At 36.9% G+C, this 26943-nt stretch overlaps 2 protein-coding genes across 10 annotated transcripts in view; one reads left to right on the plus strand and one right to left on the minus strand.

The window, feature by feature from the left end:
* Nucleotides 1-2301: 2301 nt before the first annotated feature.
* Nucleotides 2302-25545, minus strand: ZPBP2 (zona pellucida binding protein 2). Of its 6 annotated transcripts, none has more exons than XM_039359216.1 (8): nucleotides 25523-25545; nucleotides 15539-15616; nucleotides 13981-14106; nucleotides 12407-12568; nucleotides 7458-7676; nucleotides 6378-6463; nucleotides 4864-5041; nucleotides 2302-2425 (listed from the first exon to the last, which is right to left on the minus strand). In XM_039359216.1, exons 3-8 carry the CDS (start codon nucleotides 14057-14059, stop codon nucleotides 2328-2330), a joined length of 822 nt encoding a protein of 273 aa, XP_039215150.1. In that variant the 5' UTR covers nucleotides 14060-14106; nucleotides 15539-15616; nucleotides 25523-25545; the 3' UTR covers nucleotides 2302-2327. The 6 variants fall into 6 exon arrangements, with proteins under 6 accessions (XP_039215150.1, XP_039215145.1, XP_039215148.1 ...); XM_039359211.1 differs by lacking the exon at nucleotides 25523-25545 and adding an exon at nucleotides 25406-25514; XM_039359214.1 differs by lacking the exon at nucleotides 25523-25545 and adding an exon at nucleotides 25406-25514 and having other exon boundaries at nucleotides 13981-14140.
* Nucleotides 23997-26943, plus strand: part of IKZF3 (IKAROS family zinc finger 3) — a 50333-nt gene continuing 47386 nt past the window's right edge. For all 4 annotated transcript variants that reach the window (XM_039359204.1, XM_039359205.1, XM_039359207.1 and 1 more), the window contains exon 1: nucleotides 23997-24431. In XM_039359204.1, the coding sequence (XP_039215138.1) occupies nucleotides 24425-24431 (7 nt within the window). In that variant the 5' untranslated portion in view covers nucleotides 23997-24424. The remainder of the gene's footprint in view (nucleotides 24432-26943) is intronic.

Below are 26943 nucleotides of genomic sequence, written 5' to 3' on the forward strand. Positions count from 1 at the left end.
TTATTCACATATTTAATCCCACCACTGGATAGGGCCCATTGTTCAAGTTTTTCAAGATCTTTTTGGATCCTGAGCTTGTCTTCTGGGGTATTGGCTATTCCTGCCAGTTTGGTGTCATCTGCAAATTTGATAAGTTCCCCTTCTATTCCCTCATCTAAGTCATTAATGAAGATATTGAAGAGTATTGGGCCTAAGATGGAGCCTTGTGGTAGCCCACTGCTTACTTCTCTCCATGTGGATATAGTACCATTGAGGGCTACTTTTTGAGTACAGTTTGTCAGCCAGCTAATCAGATCCATCTGATGATGTTATCTCACTTTTTTTCTAGCTTACTAAGCAGCAGGTTGTAGTCTACTTTGTCAAATGCCTTACTGAAGTCTAAGTATACTATGTCCATAGCGTTTCGCTGGTCTACTAATTTAGTCACTTTATCAAAGAACTAACTCTGGATATTTAATGTTACTGATACAAAGTCTTTTTCCAGGGTAATAACCAACTAATATATGGATAAGGGCTTCCAAATTCTCATTTTTGACAATAGAACATTATTCCTTAATCATAATTAAGGAATCCAGATATGAGCTGCAATAATCTGCATATCAACTGGATGTTAGTAAAGAGACATAGAAAATTCCAATTCTTTGCTTCTGTCTGACAGTCAACCAGTTTTTTTAGATAGATTAATTCTAATTCAATTGACCCAAGTGAATTTTCAAAAAATATGGAAAAAGATTTAAACATCTATCCTGGATATTGTCTGAAGATATGATAAAAAAAATCACAAAAATATAGCTTCATACTTGAAGACACTTGGTCTTCAAATTGACTATTCAGACATGTTCTGCCTTTTCTCTCCAATATCGGATCTCAACCTTTCCATTCAGAAAGCACACAGGCTTTCCTCTGTGCTTCCCATACTATCTACATGCTATTTTACAAAATCCAGATTTAACATTAATCAAAAATCAATGAAAAGTCCACACACTTTTATATTTTTGTTAAACAAATTTATACGGCCACCTATCTCACACAACTCTGGGCAGCAAACAACAATAAAAATTTAAAACCTCAGTTGAAACTCATCACCCTTCCTCTTCCCTACAGAAGCAACAAACACAATTATTTTATTAAACAAATTCATATTGCTGCCCAATCATATAAATGTTGTCTAATTTTGTGAGCCAATGTTTTAGACCAGCAATTTCTTGTAATTTTTTAAATCTATGTAATAATGTGTGTGTGTGTGTGTGTGTGTGTGTGTGTGTGTGTGTGTGTGTATGTGTATGTAAAACCACTTATAGTTGCAACATTTCATATGGAAGCTTTCTATGCATTCTACCACATTGTATAACTGATAATAAAATGCCTTTAAATTTTAAATCCTTCCATTCTTTGACAAATTTTTTCAAATAAAAATTTTAAAATTTAAATTACCCAAATGCCTAGATAACACTTTTGCATATAAAATTCAATAGTGTTTCCTTCTTTCTAACTTTTTTTCAAATATTAGAACAAGACTAATGCTACTGGTTCTTGATTATTAGAGCCCTGGTTGTGGAAAACCCACAATCTTTTCCAGCAGATTTTGGAGGAGGGTTCAGATATACTCCCTCTTTTAACTCTTTAGTTATGGATATCCAAGGAGAATTTCCCTCTATTTCCTCTTTATTTCTTACTCTACCTGTTCTTTGTTTACAAGATTCCGAGTCTTAGCATCTTCCATGTTGTCTTTCCTCTCTCCAACATAGATTTCATCCTTGTAGATGCTAGGTTTTTCTGCCTATCTTCTGAATTCCTGCTAAACAAATCTTTCTTTTAAATTACCATACCTGCTTCACTAATCTTGATTTGCTTTTCACTGTCTAGGAATAGGCATTCAAACTGCTTCCTCCAATTTTTGCTTTCCTAGGACTATTTTACAGATCCTTCAAAAATTATACCAGTGTAAATTTGATAATATTCAGAGATGGAATTACTGAATAGTGCATAGAGAATTAGATTCCAGAGTTCAGTTACATACCGCTTGAAGAGCATGACTAATTAGCCGTAAAAGATAACTATTTCACTTCTTGTTCAGTGATCATAGCAACTGGTAGAATTTATGTTGTTTAAATATTATGAAGTTTGGCATTTTTCATACTCTGTTATCAGTTGCCAATAACATGGGATATAAATTCTGCTACACAACAAACTCAATGCGTAACTACTATTTTTCACTTGGAATCTTGAATTTAGCATAACATCTAGTTCGACTCAATGACACAGCAGTAAATGATGAGATAACAAGATGCCTTGCAGCAATTCTCCTGTTCTTATTTTGAATTTATTTAGCAGGATTTTGCTCCATAGTGTTTAATCCGGATGCTTGTACAAGGCTGGCAGGTTATGTCATTGTTTGGGCTGTAACTTCCAGGGTCACAGGCAACTACAAATGAAATAAACAGTGTGTTAGTTAGAGAAAGGAAGCCATTTGCCCATTGTTGACATTTTTTGCAATACTTGAATCTCATAGGACATATACTTACAGATGCAATATGCTGGGTTTGAATTATATAACATGAATTAACAATATGAATAACATGAGAAAGATAATATTGTGTCTCCTTGAAACTTGAAGAGATGGGAAAGGTGCAATTTATATCAATGAAAGTGATGTGGTCTGTGGAGTAGAGCTATCAGACATGCCGGGAAGTAAAGGTAAAGATTTAATTTTGAATGAAAGGGATAAAAAGCATACCAGAAGGTATGAACTGGCATGATCTAGGTCATTGTGAGTAAATATGAAAGCAGAACGCTATAAGAGGGTGATAACTGAAGAACCAAGGATGAGCTGGGAAGAAAATTATGCAATGTTCTAAATCAATGTGATCTGTAGGGGAGAATTTTTCTGCTGGATGACAGGACTGACTGGTAGATATGAGACAAGAAGTACAAAATAAGTGATTGGGCTTTTTTGTCTTTTTTTGGTACCTTTATTTCATTGTTGACACTTGATGACTGCTTAGACAAATCTCTACTGTTTTCTTGGCAAAGTTTTTGGAAGTAGTTTACCATTGCTTTCTTCTTCCTAGGGCTGAGAGGAAGTGATAGTCCCAAAGTCACCTAGCTAGCTACGTGCCTATGGTGGGACTAGAACTCACTGTCTCCTGGTTTCTAGCCTGATGCCTGAACCACTACATAAAATGGGTTTTCCTACCTTATTAATAATTAATAATAATTTCCTACCTTATTAATTTTATTTACAAAATTTAGAACTAAAATATTTTATATGTTACTGGCATAATAATATAAAGCCACACTTTCTGTGGCTCTCTCTAGTTTTATATTATATTTGACTAAAATAAAGACTGCAGATAAGGAAAAGTGCATATATGAAAATGATGGCTACTAAAGTGAAGATGAGAGAATGAGTGTATACACAGAATATATGCAGAAAAATAGGTAGATGCAATTAATGCAATAGAAAAGATGAGGGAACAGATAAGATTAAAAGAGAGAGTGCAGAATGATTTGATAAAAATAAGGAATTCTTCTGAAATTGAATAGAAAGGACTGAACAAAGAGTATTCCTCAATCAAGAGGAACACCAGAGATTGAAACATGAGAAAACAAAGATATTCAAAGTGATGCTATAATTGAACTCCTCCTCCTCCTCCTCCTCCTCCTTTTAGCAATACTGTAAGTACAATTGCACACAATTTCAATAAGAAAAAAAAATGAAGATGGTGGTGGGCGAAGAGCCAGGAAGTTATCTGGGATACATGGAGAGCTTTCATAGTACATGCACAGGATACGGAAACTGGGTATAATCACAAAGGAAAACTACTAGGAGGTAGCTGATGTTGGCAGGAAAATAGAAAGGCTAAAACTAAGGTGACCAACTTTTTTACAATTAAAAGGAGGACACAAATAAATTGAAGAAAAAAATATTGTAAATAAAATAAACATTTTATTCATTGCAACAATAATACAGACAACTTGCATGTGCAAAGTTTGCCAGCCGGGTGTTTTGGCGCGCTCAGCAGCAATTCTTATTGGCTTTTGAAAGCCAATAGGGGGAATAGCACAGCTCATGCAAAAGTTGAAAAAAAAAACCATCAAAAAAAAAAGGTGCCGGAATGCCGTTCTGAGCATTCTATGAGGGGAAAAAAAGCCCTGCAGTTTAGTCTTCAAATATCGAAAAGGAGGACATGAAGGAGGACACTTTTCGAGGGAGGACAGAACTTACAAAAGGAGGACTGTCCTCCCTAAAGAAGGACGGTTGGTCACCTTACTAAAACACACAGTGAACTGAGCTCAGAAAAGAAGCTAAAAGTAACAAAAGGAAGAAAAAGGAGCAGCTGGACTAAATAGTAAGATACTGATAGATGATCATGAAATCAGAACTTCTCGTCCTACTTTGCTTTCTCCATAAAAAGGAGCTGTGTTCAGATGGAAGTATGAAGAGTGACTGACACAAGAGTGGTGGTAGTAGAAACAGCATATAGTCTAGAGGCCAATAATAAGATTTAAAAAGATCGTGATACAGTGGAATAATCTTAGTGACAAAACTGAGTAAAATTACAGAGAACATTTGATAACCCAGAACAGTATTTGAAAACTACCTGTAGCAATCTAATATAATCCCTTTTGGAACATTACACTGTGCAGCTATAAATCTTGTAGCAGAAAAGAAAAACTGAACCCTAAATCAAATTTAGTAAAAATATTTTTTCCTAAAACGGTTTTTGTCAAAATAAATTAACCAAGAAGCCAAAAGGATTTAACCACTGGAATGTAATCTATGGCCAATCACAAATTGGTTGTGAGGATAAATCAAAAGCAGAGTCCTTGAGAAAAAAAGCACATGGATAAAATAAATACCACAGCAATTTGCACAATCATTGTGGATGAAGTCGTTTTTCCCAAACCCTGGGCGACAGCTGTCTAATCGAGTGACTTGGAAACTGTGATCTATGTAATGGATTGCAGGGATGTTCACAAACTCATGTTTCAAGATGTACCATTGTTCACGGAAAAACTTTTCAATGAGCCCTCGAGCCTAAAACATTAAAAGAAGAACATTAACAAATGAAATCATAGGAATAAACCTTGATGCCCAGTGATCTGGAATCTTGCTCATGTAATGCAAGGCAAATCAAAGGGTAAGCTGCCTGGAGAGCTTCTAGGCCTCACTGTAGGCAAATTAAATTGAAGAGTGCATGTGGCCAATCTTTGCAGTTTGTTTTGCTCCCCCCCACACACATACCTTTCACAGATTTCCGGAAGGAAAGGCTATTTCTTATTCAGTCCACTTTACAACTTTATTTATTGAAACTTATTGGGTGCCCAACTCTAATGGACTTTAATTGTAAAGATAAATCAGAAGCACATTCCTCAATAAAATAATCACGTGAATAAAATAAATGCCGTAAGAATTTATATCAGTGTTTCTATAAACCTCTAGGTCAATCTTCTCTGGTCTTTGTTCTCTCTGTTTGTGTGGGAGAGCTGCCAGCGTACATAACACTTGTGTTGTAATTTTGTGTTTTGATAAAATCCCTGCATTGATTTCAGATAGATTTCAAGGTGTTTTTGTGATTCAAAGTCTGATTTTAACCCCAAGGGGCTTAGATGTTTTGGCTCCCAGCTACTCTCAGCTACCTCTTCTAAATGGAATCGAACAATCTGACACATTTTTTTTATTTGAGAAATCATGAGTTTTCTCTCAGTTTAGGGGCAGGGGCCTAGAAACAATGTTTCTGGGTGATGGCACTTCTTCTATGCTATGCATAAATCTTGATGGTATTCTGAAAGCTGCTTAAAACAATCAGTGAGAGAATGGATTTCTCTGATTTTGGGTTGGATTTAATTGTTATTTATAAAGTCTTATAGAAAAATGATCTGCAAGCTGTCCTTAATCTAATTTAGTAACACTGAAGAAAGTGACTGTGATACTTCATTGTACGTTGAAGTATATAATTTTTACTTTATTTATTTATTTTGGCATGAACACAGCTTATCTGGTTCAGGATGACTTAATTTTATTTTATTTTTCAGACTCTAAGGGATGCAGGGCAATTGTGCTGATGCATCAATGTCACTGAATGGGAAACTTTTTTCGCTTTTTAATTGGTAGGAGTTGGATATTTACTTATCTTTATTGTTGAAGTTTCAAAGGTCTCTATGCTTTGGTATCCTAATTTCTACCCCCATCACTGAATTGTGCATTTTGCTGCTAAAGTTAAATAGTTACATCTGCAGGGAGATTCCAGGGGCTGCAATAGGTTCTTGCACAACCTGCAATTTGACACCTTCTAAACTATTTCTAAACTATTTGGTACTTTGAGTATCCAGAAACATGCCAGTTTGAAAAAGTCTGATAAACTCCCTCTAACCTTATGTACATGGCTGTTGGTAATGTCTTCACAGTCAGTGGTAATTTGACGGCAACTAACCTCCCAGCCAGGGGCAAATGGATTTACTAAGTGACAAAAAGAGATAAACATTTGCAGATAAAAATATAGTTTTCTATGAATTGTGCCTAAATATAATAAATAATTAAAACCTGGGCATTGAAATGGGACTCACAATCGTATGGATTTATGATTTCAGTCACAAAGGCTATTTCTCCTTGGGCTACAACAACTGTGCCTTATATACAGCTGTTCCTAGGAAGAACAATTAATTCAGAAGAGATATAACCTTTTAATGAAGTTCCATCTTTGAGTTAGCCAGGCCAAAATATCTACAGCAAATTGTTACTGTGAAAGTGGATGGAAGTGGGAAAAGAACAGATGTCTGAATCCCACTTTATCTGATGAGGTACCATGGACAGCAGCTAAAAGAAGCATTTTCACACTGGCTGTCAAAGTTTCCTGAGGAAATATTTTCCAATTTTTCTATGCCCTCCCCCAAATTGCAATGAATTCATGATATATATTCCACTCATGGTGCAGATTAGTCATACATTCGCTTCATGTAAACAGTGCAACAGACTCCATCTTTCAGCTGAACTTTTAATAGAGGTATAGAATTTTTTGCTAATGCTGAATTAAATAAAAAGATTTAACCTGTAAGAGCCCCCTGCCCAAATACAGCAGAAGCTCTGGTGTTAATAATTAGCCTGCAATAAATTTCTGTTCAGGGTTTTCTATGGATTATCCATAGCAAACCTTTTGTGACTGAATTCAGGAGAATATATTTTGGAGTGACACAATCTTGGAATTTTCAAGGGGAAGAACTAATGCAGCTCATTTCAGAAACAAAATGAGAACAGCTAGGTATGTATCAAATGGATAAAATCTTATGTTTGCAAGAACACAGAGCCAAATTAAAGGGATTCTGGTTTGATGGAATTATACCATCAATAAGAAAGGCACTGAAAACATAGTTATATTGAACAGGGACTCTTTTCCCGCAATCCAGCTCCACATAGATTGTCCAGATAAGATAAAAAAGTATCACTTTTACATTACCTTGAAAAACAATGAATAGTTCATCTACTAATCCATGTTTGGGTCGCTTGACAGAAAAACATCTGTATGATGAATCAACAATGTGGCATTTCAGATAATCAAGCAAATTATTTAAGATTTTCTGTAGTTCTTCAAAGAATTGTCTATTAGCTGCTAGATTGCATTCTTTAGTAGTAAAGTGAACAGATATACGATAAGTATAGTCTGGTTCCCGATATGCTTCAAAAAACAGGAAGAGGAAGGAAATATAATGTAAGTGGCAGAGAATGTAATATATTGTTGCTCTTCATATTTCTTACTTTATTATCTACATGCATTAGAAATTCTATATGGAATAAAAATCTGGACATTCTCCTTGAGAAAGTGTCCTTTTGAAGTATCTACCATCTTGACAAACTGATGAGTTGAAGTCTACGACTATGCTACAGTCGGACTTTGGGATAGTCATTTCAATAATGTGGTTTATTTTCTTTTTCTCATAATTTATCAAGAAGGATTGTCATGCAGTGGATGGAAAGAATAATATCTTCATAATATCTGTGTATATGTGTATATTTCTGTCTGCTACTTAAACATGCATGTTCCAGAGAATACTTGGGTTAGCATATAGATGTTGCAATAAAGAAAAGAAAAGAAATTTAAAAACAGGTACTTCAGTGAAGATGTAATTATGGAACGAAAATTCTTAAAACTGTTGAGGTTAAGAAATCTGGCCCAAAGATCTAGCTCTGGCTTTTGATTGATTGATATGCACGCAATAATAATATAATATAATATAATATAATATAATATAATATAATAATAATACAATACAATACAATACAATACAATACAATATAATATAATATACTCCTTCATGGATTACTGCCTTGTCGTGGTGAAGGGCTTGCGTAACTCAGTGAAGCTATGAGTTATGCCGTGCAGGGCCATTCAAGATGGACAGGTCATAGCAGAGAGTTCTGACAAAATGTGATCCACTGGAGAAGGAAATGGCAATCCACTCCAGTATCTTTTCCATGAAAACTCCATGGACAGTACCAAAAGGCAAAAAGATATGACCCTGGAAGATGAGCCTCTCAGGTCGGAAGGTGTCCAATATGCTACTGGGAAAGAGAAGAGGGCTAGTACTAGTAGCGCCAGAAAGAGTGAAGCGACTGGGCCAAAGCCGAAAGGACGCTCAGCTGTGGATATATCTGGTGGTGAAAGGAAAGTCCGATGCTGTAAAGATCTTTTCTCCATAGGAACCTGGAATGTAAGATCCATGAATCAAGGCAAACTGGATGTGGTTAAACAAGAGATGACAAGACTGAATATCGACATCTTAGGAATCAGTGAACTAAAATAGACAGGAATGGGTGAATTTAATTCAGAGGACCATCTGCAAGCAAGAATCCCTCAGAAGAAATGGAGTTGCCTTCATAGTTAATAAAAGAGTAGGAAAAGCAATACTGAGATACAATCCCCAAAACAACAGAATGATCTCAGTGCGAATCCAAGGTAAACCATTAAATATCACAGTAGTCCAAGTCTATGCCCAAGCCACTGGTGCTGAGGAGGATGAAATTGACTGGTTCTATGAAGCCCTACAGCACCTTATAGAATCAACACCAAAAAATGATGTCCTTATCATCATGGGGGATTGGAATGCTAAAGTAGGAAACCAAAAGATAACTGGAATAATAGGCAAGTTTGGCCTTGGAATACAAAATGAATCAGGGCACAGGATGATAGAATTTTGTCAAGAGAATATGATGGTCATAACAAACACTCTTTTCCAACAACCCAAGAGACGGCTCTACACATGGACATCACCAGATAGTCAACACAGAAATCAGATTGACTATGTGCTCTGCAGCCAAAAATGGAGAAGCTCTATACAATCAGTAAAACCAAGACCAGGAGCTGATTGTGGCTCAGATCATGAGCTTCTCGTTGCAAAATTTAGGCTTACATTGAAGAAAGTATGGAAAAGCACTAGGCCACTCAGGTATGAAGTAAATCATATTCCTGATGAATATACAGTAAAGGTGACAAATAGATTTAAGGAATTAGATCTGATAGACAGAGTGCCTGAAGAGCTATGGATGGAAGTTCACAACATTGTACAAGAGGTAGCAACTAAAACCATCCCAAAGAAAAAGAAATGCAAGAAAGCAAAATGGCTGTCTGAGGAAGCTTTGCAAATAGCTGAGGAAAGAAGGGAAGCGAAAGGCAAGGGAGAAAGAGAAAGATACATCCAATTGAATGCAGAATTCTAGAGAATAGCTAGAAGAGATAAGAATGTCCTCTTAAATGAACAGCACAAAGAAATAAAAGAAAACAATAGAATAGGGAGAACCAGAGATCTCTTCAAGAAAATTGGAGATATGAAGGGAACATTTCATGCAAAGATGGGCATGATAAAGGACCCAAATGATAAGGAGGCAGAAGAGATTAAGAAGAAGTGGCAAAATTACACAGAAGAACGAGCTTAGCATCCCTGATAACCATGATGGAGTGGTCACTGACCTTGAGCCAGACATCCTAGAATGTGAAGTGAAATGGGCCTTAGGAAAGCTGAACAACAACAAAGCTAGTGTAGGTGACAGTATTTCAGCTGAGCTATTCAAAATCTTAAAGGACAATGCAGTAAAAGTGCTACACTCAGTTTGCCAGTAAATTTGGAAAACTCAACAGTGGCCACAGGGTTGGAAAAGGTCAGTTTACATTCCAATTCCAAAGAAAGGCAATGCCAAAGAATGTTCAAACTATCGCACCATTGCACTCATTTCACATGCTAGTAAAGTTATGCTTTAAATCCTACAAGCTAGACTCCAGCAGTATGTGGATCAAGAACTTCCAGAAATAAAGGCAGGATTTCGCAGAGGAACTAGAGATCAAATTGCCAATATAATTCATATTATATCATATCATATAAAATTACATCATATATGATATCATATATCATATCATAAATATCATATAATATACATTATATACATTTCCCAGTATCATTTTGGCACAACACAAAAACATGTATGTGTTTTTGGTATCACATAAAATAGTATAAACTGCTTGCAATCGGGCAAAATGCCATACTAGATGAAAATGGGATTGATATATTTTTTGGTTCTATGTACTGTGGAAAACCAATTCATTTTCTTAGCACTGTACTAATCAGGCTATCACATTTAAGGATATAAGAATATATAAACATATAAGGAACGGCTGCTGGAATTGGGTATGTCTAGTTTAATGAAGAGAAGGATGAGGGGGGACATTTATTTATTTATTTATTTATTTATGAGACTTATATACCGCTTTAAGTGCAAGCACTCTCTAAGCGGTGTACATCAGTAAGCAATGTATATATATATATATATTTACATTGCCCCCAACAATCTGGGTCCTCATTTTACCTACCCCGGAAGGATGGAAGGCTGAGTCAACCTTGAGCCGGTGATAGCAATGTTCCAATATCTCAGGGGCTGCCACAAAGAAGAGGGAGTCAAGCTATTTTCCAAGGTGCCTGAAGGCAGGACAAGAAGCAATGGGTGGAAACTAAGCAAGGAGAGAAGCAACCTAGAACTAAGGAGAAACTTCCTGAGAGTTAGAACAATTAACCAGTGGAACAACCTGTCTCCAGAAGCGGTGAATGCTCCAACACTGGAAGCTTTTAAGAAGAGATTGGACAGCCATTTGTCCGGAATGGTATAGGGTTTCCTGCCTGAGCAGGGGGTTGGACTAGATGACCTCCAAGGTCCCTTCCAACTTTACTATTATTATTATTTAATGGAATCTTACATGCTATGGGAATGCAGGATCTGGGTTCTGTTAACCAGTTAAGAAATTTAGGATACCATGTAAATACAGGCATCAAGTAGGATGGAATCATAATGTTCTATCAAAGAAGTCTCTCAGGCTCATACATGATTTTTAAATTTAAAAATTAAGAAACCCAAAATAGTAATTTCACAGGAAAAAATATTTTGTAAGATTTGGCTGTTCAGATCTGGGGCATTTTTATTTGGAGGTTAGTGGGTGCCATCTAGTGGCATCATGGTTCTATGTTGTCCCTCTCCCCTTCCCCTCAAGAGTACTATATACTTTTGAAGGGTAAACAATATGTACTAAATAGGACCCTGGGAAAGAAATAGAGGGGGGGGGGTTCCTTAATTAGATCAGAACAATTATGAGAAGGTTGAGATAGAGAACCTTTCAATATTGATCTAGTGGAACATTTTGTTCTGTCAGAATCTCTTTCAGCTATTTACTCATTATAATGGAAAAAATGCATAGGCATTTGAAAACATGTTTAGAGGGAAGGGATTCTTTTGATTAGAACAGTGGCCCACAGGGAAAAAATTAAGCACCCTCTTTCTCTGACACAATTGTCCCAAACAAATTCAGACTTTTAACATGGACATAATATGGTAAAAGTCAAGAATAAGAAAAACACTGGGAGATATTTCCATCATGTTGAGCTGGCCCTGAAGCTTTGTGAGTGGGCTGGAGGAAGTACTTCCTACTGAATTCTTTGTCTGAAGTCTATATTTTCACAGCAACTAACCTCTTAATTTGCCCCCAAACTATTTTCCAACTCATAGCAGAAAAAAATATTGCCTGCACATCTTTTCCACTGCAGGAAGAGAGATAGCAAATGATAAACTTTTTATTAGTACATTTATGCAACTAATTATATTTTCATGTGAATTTTTTATTTTCTAATAAAGTTTATTAATTTTCATACAATTAAAATTCTGATAGCATGTCTGATAGAATATTTTGTTTTCAATTGTTTGTTTGGGAGAGTAGCAATGAAAGTTGGATTAGACATTTTGAAAATCCAAACTTTTTTTTTAAAAAGTTTGTTTTTTTTAATTTGGCTCTAAAGCTTATTTAGCTCAATAAGGAGCCACTTGGCACAACCTAGAATAGGGCAGAATAAGGACAGAGTTTCTTTCTCTTACCATATATCATAAATTTATAGGTCTTAAATCTTTCTTCTTCTGCTTGCATGTCATTTCGAAAAACTCTGTAAGAAAGCGTGCACATATAAGATCCAGACATTTGTTCCTTAAAACCAAGCAACATCAGCTTTCCAGTTTCTGTAACGTTCGCATACTGTTTTCCTGCAACAGAAATGAGAAACCAGGTCAACATAATTCAAGTTTGGGTCCAAACTTTTGGCTTGCGTGGGCTATTTTGAGTGTGTATTGGCCTACATATAAAATATATAATAACTATTGCTAAAAATCATGTAATATTAAAAGTTTACAGTTTTGTGGGGCTGCATTACTGTCTGTCCAGGGCTGCATGCACCTGCAGGTTACAGGTTGGACACACCTGGTCTTGACTTTGATTTTTAAAACAGCAGCCCTTGGAAAGTAAAAGCTGAGTATCACATTTTTAAGAGGCATCTCATTTTTGTTTCCTGTTTAACAATGGTATTCAAGGGACTTAGTAGTTTTTTCTGATACCTGAAGGGTGTCTCTTCCAGTATATAACTATTCAGATATTATGATTTACGTGTGTGTGTGTGTGTGTGTGTGTGTGTGTGTTGGGAAGAAGTATTAGTTTCAATGTCCTGCAGTTCAGGGATGATATGGGGAAGAGTTTCAACTACTGTGGCATCCCAAATCTGGGTTGCCCTTTTCTTGGAGATGAAGCAGTACTTTTGGTTCATTTCAATTGTTTTTTGTGGATTGTTACCAGCCAAAAGAACCTCTACTTAGTGGTTGGGCTGGAAATGTTTTCAACAAATACAGGTAGTGTTCATTTAACAATGGTGATTGAGCTTGGAATTTCCATTGCTAAATGATGCAGTTATAAAGCATGGTGTCATGTGACTGCAACAGAAATTCCGGCAATTCTAGTTGCCATCATTAAGTGAATCACCATGGATCGCTTAAGTAAGAATGTCACATGCTTGCAATATACTAGCTTCCCCCATTGACTTTGATTGTTGGAAATTGGCAAGAAGTCTCACAAGTGATGATCACGTGACTGTGGGATGCTGCAACTTTGTAACTGCAAGGCAGTGCCAAGCACCTGGATTGTGAATGATGAGTGCAGGGACACTGCAACTGACATACGTTTGAGGACTAGTCATAAATATCACTGTTGTGAGTTAGAATGGCCTCTGAATGAGTTTTGTTAAGTGGGGATAATTGTTTTTCTTTCCTCTAAGACTCTTCTCCTTGATTTTTATTTTCACAGGCACATCGGAAACTGGTGGGATTCACGTCTCTGCAATTCCATCCATGGCTTGTTTTGGTTTTGGAATTGGCCAGACTGCTGGAGACTCTCCTGTCCCCACTTCCTGATTCACACCCCTACCAGCTGAATTTGAGGGGAAAAAACACAATTATTTCCCCAAAATACCATGTTTACAGCTTTTGTGCAGTGTTGTTATTATTACTGGTTTTGTTAATGTACCATACAGAGCTATAACATTTTCAGAACAAATAGAGCTTGCATTTGGATAGTGTAAATTTTTCAAAACAAATGAATATTTTGATCTCTTGATGAAAATGTAACTTACTTTTTAGGTTTTGTCCATTTGGTCCAATCCATAAATAGTTGGGGTCTATAACTTCACTTTGTGAAAGAGACAAATCCATGCAGACAAGATAGGGGCTGTTTCTGTGCACTTTGACATAAACATTGACTGCAGAAGAAGATGAAACAGGCATCTTCCACAGCTATTGTGCAAAATGACAATACAGAGAAAATTAAAGCTTCCCTTAGCTCCCCCTTGAGAACACATCCAGTGAAGTAGAACTTACACCTCTCTGAGTAAGAGCAATCCGACAATGTAATCAATTGCTCAGAGAAATGATGGCCCCTCCCTTCATTGAAAATGTTTATGAGGACTAGTCAGCCATCTGTCAGGGATGCTTTAATTTGGATTTGAACTCTGAGCTAGTGGTAGGACTCAGTGGCCTAATTCAGTGTTTATCAACTTCAGCAATTTTAAGATGACTGGTGGCTGGGGAATTTTAAGAATACATGCTGGCTGGGGAATTCTGGGAGTTGATGTCCACATATCTTCAAGTTCCTGATGCTGAGAAATATTGGCCTAAATGTCTTCAATCAGGAATAGATATTCTCAGCCTACTCACCTCCACTCCCACAATTGTTTAAAGGTATTCAAAATGTTTTCTTTACACAATGTCCTATTTTGAGTGTGAAACTGCTGGTTTGATAGTGAAATAGATTGCTTTGGGCAAGTGTTTTGAACATAGGATTGCTTCACATTCAGAATAATTGCTTTGAACACAAAATAATTCCACAATACAAAAAGCCTAGTATCAGGAAATTTCTGCTTGAAAGGATAGATCTGCATATCCACACTTATTTGCTTTATGGCTGGTGGAAAAGGCAAAATGTTTGGTTTCTTCTATAGTCTGTAGTGATATATCTCAGATACAGATTTACTATTTTAGGGAAAAATAATCTAAGAGATTATATGTTGGTATTTTGTCAGGAAGGATTTACCTATTTTTTTTTAGCTCAAATTTTTGTTGATTACAGGATCCAAATTCCTGCTTTATATTCTATATTTTGCTTTATACTCTAAAAAAACATGGAATGTTGCCAGTACACAGCATATGACTTTTCAAAATTAATCGTTTTTTTTTCAGTCTGCTATAAAAACACACTTTCTTTTTCAGCAGTAGTTTCAATGTCCTGCAGTTCAGGGGTGATATGGGGAAGAGCTTCCTCTGCTGGTGCATCCCAACTATGGGTTGCCCTTTTCCTGGAGTTGAAGCAGCACCTTGTTCATTTCAATTGGTTTTTGTGGATTTTTATAGCCAAAAGAACCTTTAGTTAGTGGTTGGGCTAGAAATATTTTCAATGATGACTGAGCCTGGAATATGAAGGATGTTTCAGATTTTTAAATAAGTGACCCTTGAGGTCTGCTCCAGATTACAGAACGTAGAGTGTCATTCTTGGTTTTAGTTGCCCCAAAGAGTTTTGCTTTTTATGTGTCAATAATTTGTGCTTATTTCCTTGGTTTTCCAAGGAATTCCTGTTTCCAGAATACATACACATTCCTTGCATCATCTTACTTTTTCATTAAAAACATAAAATGTTACCTTTATGGTTAACGTTGCCATATATAAAATTCTTTCTAATTAACTTAACAGAATACTGTGTTTCGTCCACTCCATTTCCTATTGCAGGGAAAATAAAAGTATTAAATATTTATCATTCAGATTAGACCTAGAAGATAAAGTGCAAATGATTGCTTTCAAGAACTTTGCCACTTAAAAATATATTTTAGCATGTTTTCAAACAACAAAGGTTTTAGGTAACACTTCCCCACAATGTACATAGTTAAACATTTCCCAAAGACTTTTTAATGCAAAGTGTCTTGATATTACTTTTTATAACATCAATGTCCCTGATGAATTTTTTTTCATTTTTACCACAATACATAAACTCTTTTTTGTTGGTTTTTAAAAACTAAACAATGTTTAGAACATGTTTCACAAATTAATTATTTGTGTAAGGACATTCAACCCAAGAAAAAGGACACATTAAGGATCCAATTTGTACTTCTGTATGTACTATATTGCATTTTAGCAGATTTCACAAACTCACATCCATACAAATTCATTTATTTTATAATTTGTAGCTCCTAAGATCTCAATTCGAATCCAAGGCAAACCATTCAATATCACAATAGTCCAAATCTATGCCCCAACCACTGGTGCTGAAGAGGATGAAATTGACCGGTTCTATGAAGCCCTACAGCACCTTATAGAATTAACACCAAAAAATGATGTCCATATCATCATGGGGGATTGGAATGCTAAGGTAGGAAGCCAAAAGATAACCAGAATAATAGGCAAGTTTGGCTTTGGAGTAAAAAATGAAGCAGGGCACAGGGTGATAGAATTTTGTCATTTTGTGTTTGGTCATAACAAACACTCTTTTCCAACAACCCAAGAAACGGCTCTACACATGGACATCACCAGACGGTCAACATAGAAATCAGATTGACTATGTGCTCTGCAGCCAAAGATGGAGAAGCTCTATACAATCAATAAAACCAAGACCAGGAACTGATTGTGGCTCAGATCATGAGCTTCTCGTTGCAAAATTTAGGGTTAAATTGAAAAAAGTAGAGAAAAGCACTAGGCTATTCAGGTATGAAGTAAATCATATTCCTGATGAATATATAGTAGAGGTGACAAATATATTTAAGGAATTAGATCTGATAGACAGAGTGCCTGAAGAACTATGGATGGAAGTTCACAACATTGTACAAGAGGTAGCAACTAAAACCATCCCAAAGAAAAAGAAATGCAAGAAAGCAAAATGGCTGTCTGAGGAAGCTTTGCAAATAGCTGAGGAAAGAAGGGAAGCGAAAGGCAAAAGAGAAAGAGAAAGATACACCCAGTTGAATGCAGAATTCCAGAGAATAGCTAGAAGAGATAAGAATGCCTTCTTAAATGAACAGTGCAAAGAAATAGAAGAAAACAACAGAATAGGGAGGACCAGAGATCTCTTCAAGAAAATTGGAGATATGAAGGGAACGTTTCATGCAAAGATGGGCATGATAAAGGACCAAAATGGCAGAGACCTAACAGAGGCAGAAGAGATTAAGAAGAGATGGCAAAACTACACAGAAGAACTATACAAGAATGAGCTTAACATCCCAGATAACCACAATGAGATGGTCATTGACCTCGAACCAGACATCCTAGAATGTGAAGTGACATGGGCTTTAGAAAATCTGAGCAACAACAAACCTAGTGGAGGTGACAGTATTCCAGCTGAGCTATTCAAAATCTTAAAAGACGATGCAGTAAAAGTGCTACACACAATTTGCCAGCAAATTTGAAAAACTCAACAGTGGCCACAGGGTTGGAAAAGATCAATTTACATTCCAATTCCAAAGAAAGGCAATGCCAAAGAATGTTCAAACTATCGCACCATTGCACTCATTTCACATGCTAGTAAAGTTATGCTTAAAATCCTACAATATGTGATATGTGATCGAGAACTACCAGAAGTAAAGCCAGGATTTCGAAGAGGCAGAGGAACTAGAGATCAAATTGCCAACATACGCTGGATCATGGAGAAAGCTAGGAAGATCCAGAAAAACATCTACTTCTGCTTCATTGACTACACTAAAGCCTTTGATTGTGTGGATCACAACAAATTGTGGCAAGTTCTTAAAGAGATGGGCATACCAGACCATCTTATTTGTCTCTTGAGAAACCTATATGCGGGTCAAGAAGCAACAGTGAGAACTGGACACGGAACCACTGATTGGTTCAAAATTGGAAAAGGAGTCCGGCAAGGCTGTATACTGTCGCCCTGCCTATTTAACTTATATGCAGAGCACATCATGAGAAAGGCAGGGCTAGATGAATCAAAAGTTGGAATTAAGATTGCCGGGAGAAATATCAACAACCTAAGATATGCAGATGATACCACTCTAATGGCAGAAAGTGAAGAGGAACTAAAGAGCCTCTTGATGCGGGTGAAGAAGGAGAGTGCAAAAGTTGGCTTGAAACTCAACATTAAGAAAACCAAAATCATGGCATCCGGCCCTCTCAATTCCTGGCAAATAGATGGGGAAGAAATGGAGGTAGTGACAGATTTTATTTTTCTGGGCTCAAAGATCACCTCAGATGGGGACTGCAGCCAAGAAATTAAAAGACGCTTGCTCCTGGGGAGGAAAGCTATGGCAAATCTAGACAGCATACTAAAAAGCAGAGACATCACCCTGCCAACAAAAGTGCGTATAGTCCAGGCCATGGTTTTCCCAGTTGCAATGTATGGCTGTGAAAGTTGGACCATAAGAAAGGCTGAGCGCAAAGAATTGAGGCCTTTGAACTATGGTGCTGGAGAAGACTCCTGCGAGTCCCTTGGACTGCAAGGCGTTCAAACCGGTCAGTCCTAGAAGAGATCAACCCCGACTGCTCTTTAGAAGGCCAGATCCTGAAGTTGAAACTCAAATACTTTGGCCACCTAATGAGAAGGAAGGACTCACTGGAGAAGAGCCTAATGCTGGGAAAGATTGAGGGCAATAGAAGAAGGGGACGACAGAGAATGAGATGGCTGGATGGAGTCACTGAAGCAGTAGGTGTGAACTTAAATGGACTCCAGAAGATGGTAGAGGACAGGAAGACCTGGAGGAACGTTGTCCATGGGGTCGCGATGGGTCGGACACGACTTCGCAATTAACAACATAACAACAAGATTACTAATCAAATAAAACCGTTTCTCCAAACAAAATTTCTGTGGCTGTTCCCTCGTGGGCAGTGTTAAGGTTCTCAGTGACCACAATGTCGACACAGGGTTCCGTGAATGCTTGAAAAAATGTTATGATTTAAATCCTGAACTAAGTCTTGGGGGAGGGTCTGTGGCCATGTTCCATGGCCAAAAATGGTATTTAAAGGGGGTCTGTGGTGAAGAAACCACTGGATTAAACAATCACAGACTTGATCAGAAACCTTTGAGTTCCTTGTGCTAATCTAAAGTTTGCATTCAATAAGTTTGAGAAAAGGTTTATTTAACAATTTGAATACAATACTTAGGTTTGCAGAGGCACAGCAATAAAATAGCAGGTATCAATCAGCTAGCTTAGTATTTGGATTCTGAGATCAGAATAAGCATCTGCCAGAATGTTCAGGGATGAACTAAATCATATCCCTGATGAATATACAGTAGAGGTGACAAATAGATTTAAGGAATTAGATCTGGCAGACAGAGTGCCTGAAGAACTATGGACGGAGGTTCGCAATATAGTACAAGAGGTAGCAACTAAAACCATCCCCAAAGAAAAAGAAATGCAAGAAAGCAAAATGGCTGTCTGAGGAAGCTTTGGAAATAGCTGAGGAAAGAAGGGAAGCAAAAGGCAAGAGAGAAAGAGAAAGATACACCCAACTGAATGCAGAATTCCAGAGAATAGCTAGAAGAGATAAGAATGCCCTCTTAAATGAACAGTGCAAAGAAATAGAAGAAAACAATAGAATAGGGCAGTGGTGGTGAACCTATGGCATGCGTGCCAGAGGCAGCACTCAGAGCCCTCTCAGTGGGCACATGTGCTGTCGCCCAGCCCCGCCTCTCCCTGAAGCCCCCTCACCAGCAGCGCCCCTGAAGGAGAGTTGCTCCCAGGCACAGCCCACACAGAGCAGCGCAGCCAAGGACATAGCTGGGCAGCAGGGACAAGACTCTACCCTCATGCCCCATAGTGTGCAGATGTTGCTGCAGGGTGTGGGTGGAGGGCATGGCTGCCATGGCGCTGCAGGGCTGCCTGGGCGATCTGCTGCGACAAGCCATGGAGGCGGTCCATGGCCCTGCGAGTGGGCAGGGCAGGGGCAGGTGGGGGCAGAGCAGGAAGGGTGGGAGGCAGAGTGGGGGCAGGGGGCGGTTTTTGGGTACTCAGTCTCTAAAAGGTTCACCATCACTGGAATAGGGAGAACCAGAAATCTGGTAGAAGGGAATTAGACACCCCCAAAGTATGTAACGGAAAGGAGAATGGGAGGGGAACTAATGGCATTGAAAGAAAGGAGGAAGAAAGGGTTAATAATAAAACAAAAAAAGGAGTGATTTGGGGGAGTGATGCAAGTGAATGCATGGAGAGTAACAAGGAAACATCTAGAATACAGATTGACCGGCCAGGACCAGTGACGCGGTCCCAGAGCCGAGTGCAAATGTCAGCCAAACCCATTTAAGTCATCACTGTTTACTGGCTTCTCAGCTCTGATGATGTTGGGAGCCTCCCCAACGAAAGCTTGGCATTTTTAGTAAAGTATATTTTTATACCTATATTCTCCTGGTGATCATGTTTTTTATCTGTTTTATATGTGTGTGTGTGTGTGTGTGTGTGTGTGTGTAGGTCTTTGGTTATTCGGGTTTTCTCCCGCGTCAAATTGGAAGTGTCTTGGCGATGTTTTGACAAAGTCCCATTTGTCATCTTCAGGATGGTGTTTTCAGCTTTGTGCTTCTAGGAAGCACGATCACACATTGTTCCTAGAAGCACGAAGCCGAAAACACCAGCCTGAAGATGACGAATGGGACTTCATTGAAACGTCGCCAAGACACCCCCAACTCGACACTGAACAACCAAAGACCTACATACAAACACCTGCAGGGCCATCTACTGCGGCAGATTGCCTAGGCAACCCTGCAGCATCATGGCGACCACGCAGCAGATGATGCTGTGTGGTGCGGGGGTGGAGTCTTGTACCGGCTGCCATGTCCTTGGCTGCGCTGCTCTGCACAGGCCATAACCAAAAGCGACTCTCTTCTGGGGGGGCTGCTGGTGAGAGGGTCCATGGGGGAAGGCGGGGCTGGGGCGATGGCGCGCGTGCCAACAGAGAGAGCTCTGAATGCCGCTTCTGGCATGCATGCCATAGGTTCACCACCATTGCACTATACCATGGCTTAATCCAGTTTAAGCAAAAGACATGCTTCCAGGCTTTTCATATATTATCTGCCAGCCATTGCCCTGAGGTTATCAGGAAAGATTTTGCTTACTTCTATTTTTTAAAAAAAATTAATTATTAAATTATTAAATAATTTGTATTATTATTTGGAATCTTTTATTGCTTCATATTAATATTTTACTAACAAGGTTTTTGGATAATAAATATAATTTTCTTCAGAGGCAGCAGCTGACTATGTAATCACACAGAGCCAAAAAATACACCTGTCTGCACTTTTAATAGTTACTTCTGCTGGGTCATATAATCATATACTTTTACAAACCTGGAATTTTTCATACGCACTTGATTACTGCCGTTTGATTACTAATCCATGGTCAGTATGGATAAATCTTCAGGGTTTTTTCCCCCTTAGTGGACAAATTATTTTTTCTAAAGTATTAAACTTTAAATCTAGCTCTTAGATTAATCAGTTGTTAAAAAAAACTCCTTTGATGCTTTTGATTGTAAGTAACTTATTTTGGGAATGAGGTCTAGCATTTATGGACTTACTCTGGGGAGTTAATGTGATGACCTGTAGTATAGAAGCTTCAAAACTTTCCATTGTTAATAAATACTTGAACTAGTTTGGTGTAGTGGTTAAGATGCTGACCCAGAAACCAGGAGATTCTGAGTTCTAGTCCCACTTTAAGCATGAAAGCCTGCTGGGTGATTTTAGTCTAATCACTGTCTCTCAACCCAACCTAACCCAAGGCAAAAGATTGTTGTTGTGGAGAAAACAGGAACCACATGACATATATTGGCTGACTTCAGTAGTGGGATTCAAATATGTGAACAGCCAGTTCTCTGTGTGGATGCTGCTTCCAAAAGTCCATTCTGGGCCTGGGCAACAAAAAAATTAACTACCGGTTCTGCTGAAGTGGTGTGAACTGGCTGAATCCCACCATGGGTTGACTTGAGTTATAAAACAACAACAACAACAACAACAACATCAACAACAATAATAATAGGATAAAAAAACTAAAAACTAAATAAATGAATAAAAGGGTTGAATTTATTAAGAATTACTTTCCCATAAAATTGCTGGATGATTCTAGGATTCTAAAACATTTATCAGGGACCTTGTACAGATAATTTCTGCCTCACCCTTGCTTTATTCAAGTTGAGGAAGCAAATAACTACATCAAGCAATTGCAAACTGGAACAAAGATTTCACAGATTAACAAATTCTATGGAAAAGAACTATTTAGGAATCTTTTAACTGAGAAACTACTGATGAACCTCAAAGGACAATAACATTTCTTAAAAAAAAAAAAGTTACCCATACCTTAAAATTACCCCAAGGGTAAAAGAGAACTGAATGTACTTCAGGGAAATAAAATCTAGTTTTTAATCTTTTGCATTGTTTTCTCAGATTTCTCTTTTTTTTCCATATGTTGACTTTTTATTAAGAAAAACTTAATCAGGATAAATTATTAGAAAATAATTAAACAAATAGAGGAACCATGAAGAATTCCTGTCATATGCAATGTATCCTGGAAATCTACAATAATAAATAATAATCCCCCCCAAATTAAGATAAAACAAATTGTTATTTCAAAAAAGTGGAATCCTAATCATGGACTGTAAATTTATAAAAAACGTATTTGTAAATACAAAAATGGTGATACAAATAAAATTGTAAAACAGATGGTTCAAAATTTATTTCCGAGGGATAGTCCAGGGAATGGGCACAAAAATAAAACCAGTATATTGAAAATCAAGGATTCTGCTCTAAAAAACTTTTAGGACATGCTTTCTCTTAACTTGAAATTGACCAGATTGGAAACAAGTTATTTTGATTCAATCACAAGAATATAGAAAGGAATAATAAAAGATAAAGGAGAGAGGAAGGGAAGGAGCAATAAACAAGTAAGTCAGTCTTCTGAGCAAAAATATGGGATAAATAACAGTGCAATGTGGAAGGTATACATTTGCATTATTTTTCATTATGCAAATTGATCTGTTACTTTTGGGGAGTGTTTAAAGTGGGAATTGTAGTGATTTGCCCTCTTTTGTTGAGGAAGAATAGACCTTTCACCCCCACTCCAAATCAGCCATGCTCCTTCTGATGCCCTCAGCATTTTTAGAGAAATATGAAGGTCTTCAGCAGATTATTGAGAGATAGAGTGTTACTCAACTTCTTAGAAGTTCTCCACCTTTGTCCTATACCCACAGTTTATAAGATGCCATATACCTTGCTCTGGGGCCATGACACCATTCAGCACAAACCTTGCAGGGAAGATTAGGTGCAGGACAATGCAGAGAGAAAGAGTTAACCAAGTGTTGCCACTTTGCATAGTGCAAGAGAGAGTCCATCCTTCCTCCTACTCAGGCCTAGGCAGCCTTCTGTCCATACAGAAGAAAAAAGAGCAAGAAGTTCCCTTCCTCACCCACATGGCATTCCAACTGCCAACCAACTGTAACCATGACTACCTTTCTCCTTTACTGGTTTTCAATTAGATTCCAGAGAACGTTGGGATTCTTTGTGGACATATTCACTTCAGCTCTGGTGGGCTAATGCCTGGCTGTCTACTGCCAAATGTCCCATATAATGCTCAGTGTTCAGGAGAAGAACAGATAGCTTCTAAATTCCTCAGTTGACTGCTGGACTCAGTAGGTTCAACTAAGGCTTTATGGAAATGGTGCATTCCCCCCCCCTTAGGGCTGGTTCTCCCTTTTGCAAGAGGGGGCTGTTGCCACCACCAGAAATTGTTGGGGGCAGAGAGTGGTGATGAATATTGTATGGCAGAACTCTATGCAATGTAACTATAAATGGAATTTACTTCTGAGAAAATAGGCCACGTTTTCCAATGTTTAGATTTAAAATAATAAACATTTGTGGCAAATCTAAGATGAATAACAATCTGAGGAACTTTGCTCTTTTTGTTACCAAATTCTAAGACAGAGAAGGAAGAAAGGAAGGAAGGAAGGAAGGAAGGAAGGAAGGAAGGAAGGAAGGAGAAAAAGAAAGAAAAAAGAAAAAAGAAAGAAGAAAGAAAAGAAAGAAAGAAGAAAAAAGAAAGGAAGGAAGGAAGAAAGAAAGATAGAAGAAAGAAAGAAAGAAAGAAAGAAAGAAAGAAAGAAAGAAAGAAAGAAAGAAACTTATTCTGTCTGACAAAATAAAGGACTTTCTGATTAGGAGGTATTGTTTTCTGACTGAATTAAGCCCTATCAAATTCAACGTTCTTTTTTTAGGCATCATGAAAAAGTGCTTTTGTTTCCTTTAGCAGTAATTTGGAAAACAGTTGTAGGTTCTCAGCCTGGAATGAATAATATCAACAACTCTACAATTTCTATGGTTTGGGAATATGATTTACACCCACTGGACCACCTTCCTCACAGCTTGAGGGCGCCCTGTTTCTTCACAACTTCTAACCATTTCCTGTCCTTGTCATCTCATTATTGCAATGCAACCCAGCTCTTTTTTTGAATCTGAAACCTGCCTATTTGGGAATCTTGCTTCCTTTCTGAAGTTCAGTGGAATCCCTGAACCCTGGAGAGAAGCTTTCTGACTAGTTGCTGCTACCAAACAAAATGGAAGGTGAGAGATTTATTAGAATTCTGTTGATTTTATTTTAGTAAAACTCAAGTTTCTTTCATTTTTCAACACACTTAGAAATCTGAATTACCCATTTCTAAAAAGTATTTTTGCTTTAAAATTTATTTCCTTTTCATCACCTACTTAAGCATCCTCCCCCCGATCCAAGATTTTAACTTTAACATCTTGGAGAAATAATAGTGCCAACACTTTGTCAGAATAAGAAATTCTTCTCCAATTTCTTACTTATTTTTCTCAATTTGCAGAGTTTTCCTTTCCTTTCCTTTCCTTTCCTTTCTTTTCCTTTCCTTTCCTTTCCTTTCCTTTCCTTTCCTTTCCTTTCCTATGCCTCCATTATTAGGATTTTCCAACAGTTTTATTTTTCTTAAATAATATTGAACAAACCAATATATTTCTAACAGAATGATAAGATTTACAAAGATATTACCAAGAACCTCCCTCCCCCCCAAAACCGGCTGTATTTCTAAACCTGCAAAGAACATCCTAAAATGTCCCTTTAAAAACTACAAGAGAAAGTTTACCTTTTTTTCTGGTTTTCATAGCTACTCAAAACATTATATATATATATATATATATATATATATATATATATATATATATATATATATATATATATATATATATATATATACAGTACATATTTTTGTTGACTATATATTTGGAATTATTTTAATAGAAAATATTTGTCATAGGTTAGAACCTTTAGAAGCAATTTAGAAGGAATTCCTAAAAATGTTCTATAAGTTAAACTCTATCAAAATCAGTAAAATCTCCTCCCATAAGTAAGTATATATTGAATAGGATCTGGTTATTATGATACAATCCCCATTTTCCTCTTTATTTGTTATATCAGGGTATAATTTCTGATGCAAAATTGTACAAATATTGCATATTTCAAACATTTTAATCTGGAAGTTTAAAATTTCGCTGCAACCAAGATAATCAGAATCAGTTACCTGTCATAAATGTTATCTGCCACTGTTAAGAGTATTTTGAATTTCTAAAGTTCTTTATTCAGCATAAGAAGTTGAACTCTTTACTATAATTTCATAAGTGATATTAAGAAATCCCACCTGTCAAGTGAATTTGTGCTCTAAAAATTTATCTGTCACACAAGTGAAATTTCATGTGCTTATTTAAAAGAAAGCTTTTTTTCAAATCAGCGGGGAATTCCTCTCAGTCAACATGATTTGCTTCTAGCAACAATGTTTGCATGGTGCCAAAACCATTTTTAAAGTGTGCTACACCTTTAAAAAGTCTCTGCATCTAGTGAATTGGCACTAACACATCAAAACAAATATACTTTTTATGTCTATGTGTTCCGTTTGAGAGAGGAATATACAAACTTGTGAACAGTAGGATTTAATATGTTTGCTATTTATATGCTTGTGTATAAATGTAAAACATCACTACACTGCTTTTTTCAGATTGCATTCAATTTAAAATATACTTTTAGGATCAACATAGTAAAAACAAGGCAGGTGTCTTTGATTTTCTTCCTAATGTCAGAAACAAAATTTATTTTCAAGTTGCATTCTTTCAATTTTATTTAGTCCAGCATGGATTATACTTCTTTTTTGAAATTGAAGATTTAGATTTTCTCAATATTTTAATGTTGCTTCATTGACCTATCCCAACCCATGTTATTTTAGATTTGAAAAAATTCAGATGATCATTGCAGAGCAAGAAAATAGGCAAATATAATGCAAAATATTAATGCAAAGACTAAGATTTCTTTGCTTTAAAAAAAGGAAGAGAAAAAAAAGAGAATTTTTTTTGAAAAAAAAAAGATTTCTGAGCCCATCTTGCAATCTTTTGACCTGTTGTTAGGTAGTGATCATATATATATTAAAATATAACGCTTTAGAGAAAGGGAGGGAGCTCAAAAATTTTTTTATAAGCTTTTAAACTTTTTTATCAAACTCTTCCCTATTTTCTTTTTGCAGGCAAAGGTATACAAATATATATTATGTCCTAAGATTAGAGCCATTTTAATTATCCTGAGAAAACAGAAATTAAAATTCTGGGGTAATGAGAAGTTGAAATATTCTACTATACAAATGTGAATAACAAAACATCCCCTGGGACTCCATTTTAAATAGAAAAGGAAGTTACTTTTTTTTAATAGAAAAAGTTGGGAATGGTAGCATGAAGAAGAAGGGGTACTTAATGATATCCTTAGTGGTGGTTGTCCAGATTCTAGATCTGATTTCTTTTCTTTCTCCAACCCCAGTTGTTTCTTCTCCCTGTGAATGAAGAATTAGCATCCATAGCTCTGTTCTGTGCAATTGTTAGAATGGTTTTCTTGGCCTTTGCAGACCAGAGGAGTTTAGGTGTATAATTTGCCCCTTATTCATTTTAAATACTGTATTGGTCTTTTAGTTATTCTTCAGAGATTGCATTTCCTAAACAACCAATGTGCTTGATGGGCCACCGTACAATTTCTCCCTAAACAAAGATGAAATATTTGATCAGCCTTTTTCTGTTTGGGTTC

Source organism: Crotalus tigris, unplaced genomic scaffold, assembly GCF_016545835.1.
Source record: "Crotalus tigris isolate CLP2741 ecotype Arizona unplaced genomic scaffold, ASM1654583v1 scf7180000019068.10715455, whole genome shotgun sequence".
Taxonomy (NCBI): Eukaryota; Metazoa; Chordata; class Lepidosauria; order Squamata; family Viperidae; genus Crotalus; species Crotalus tigris.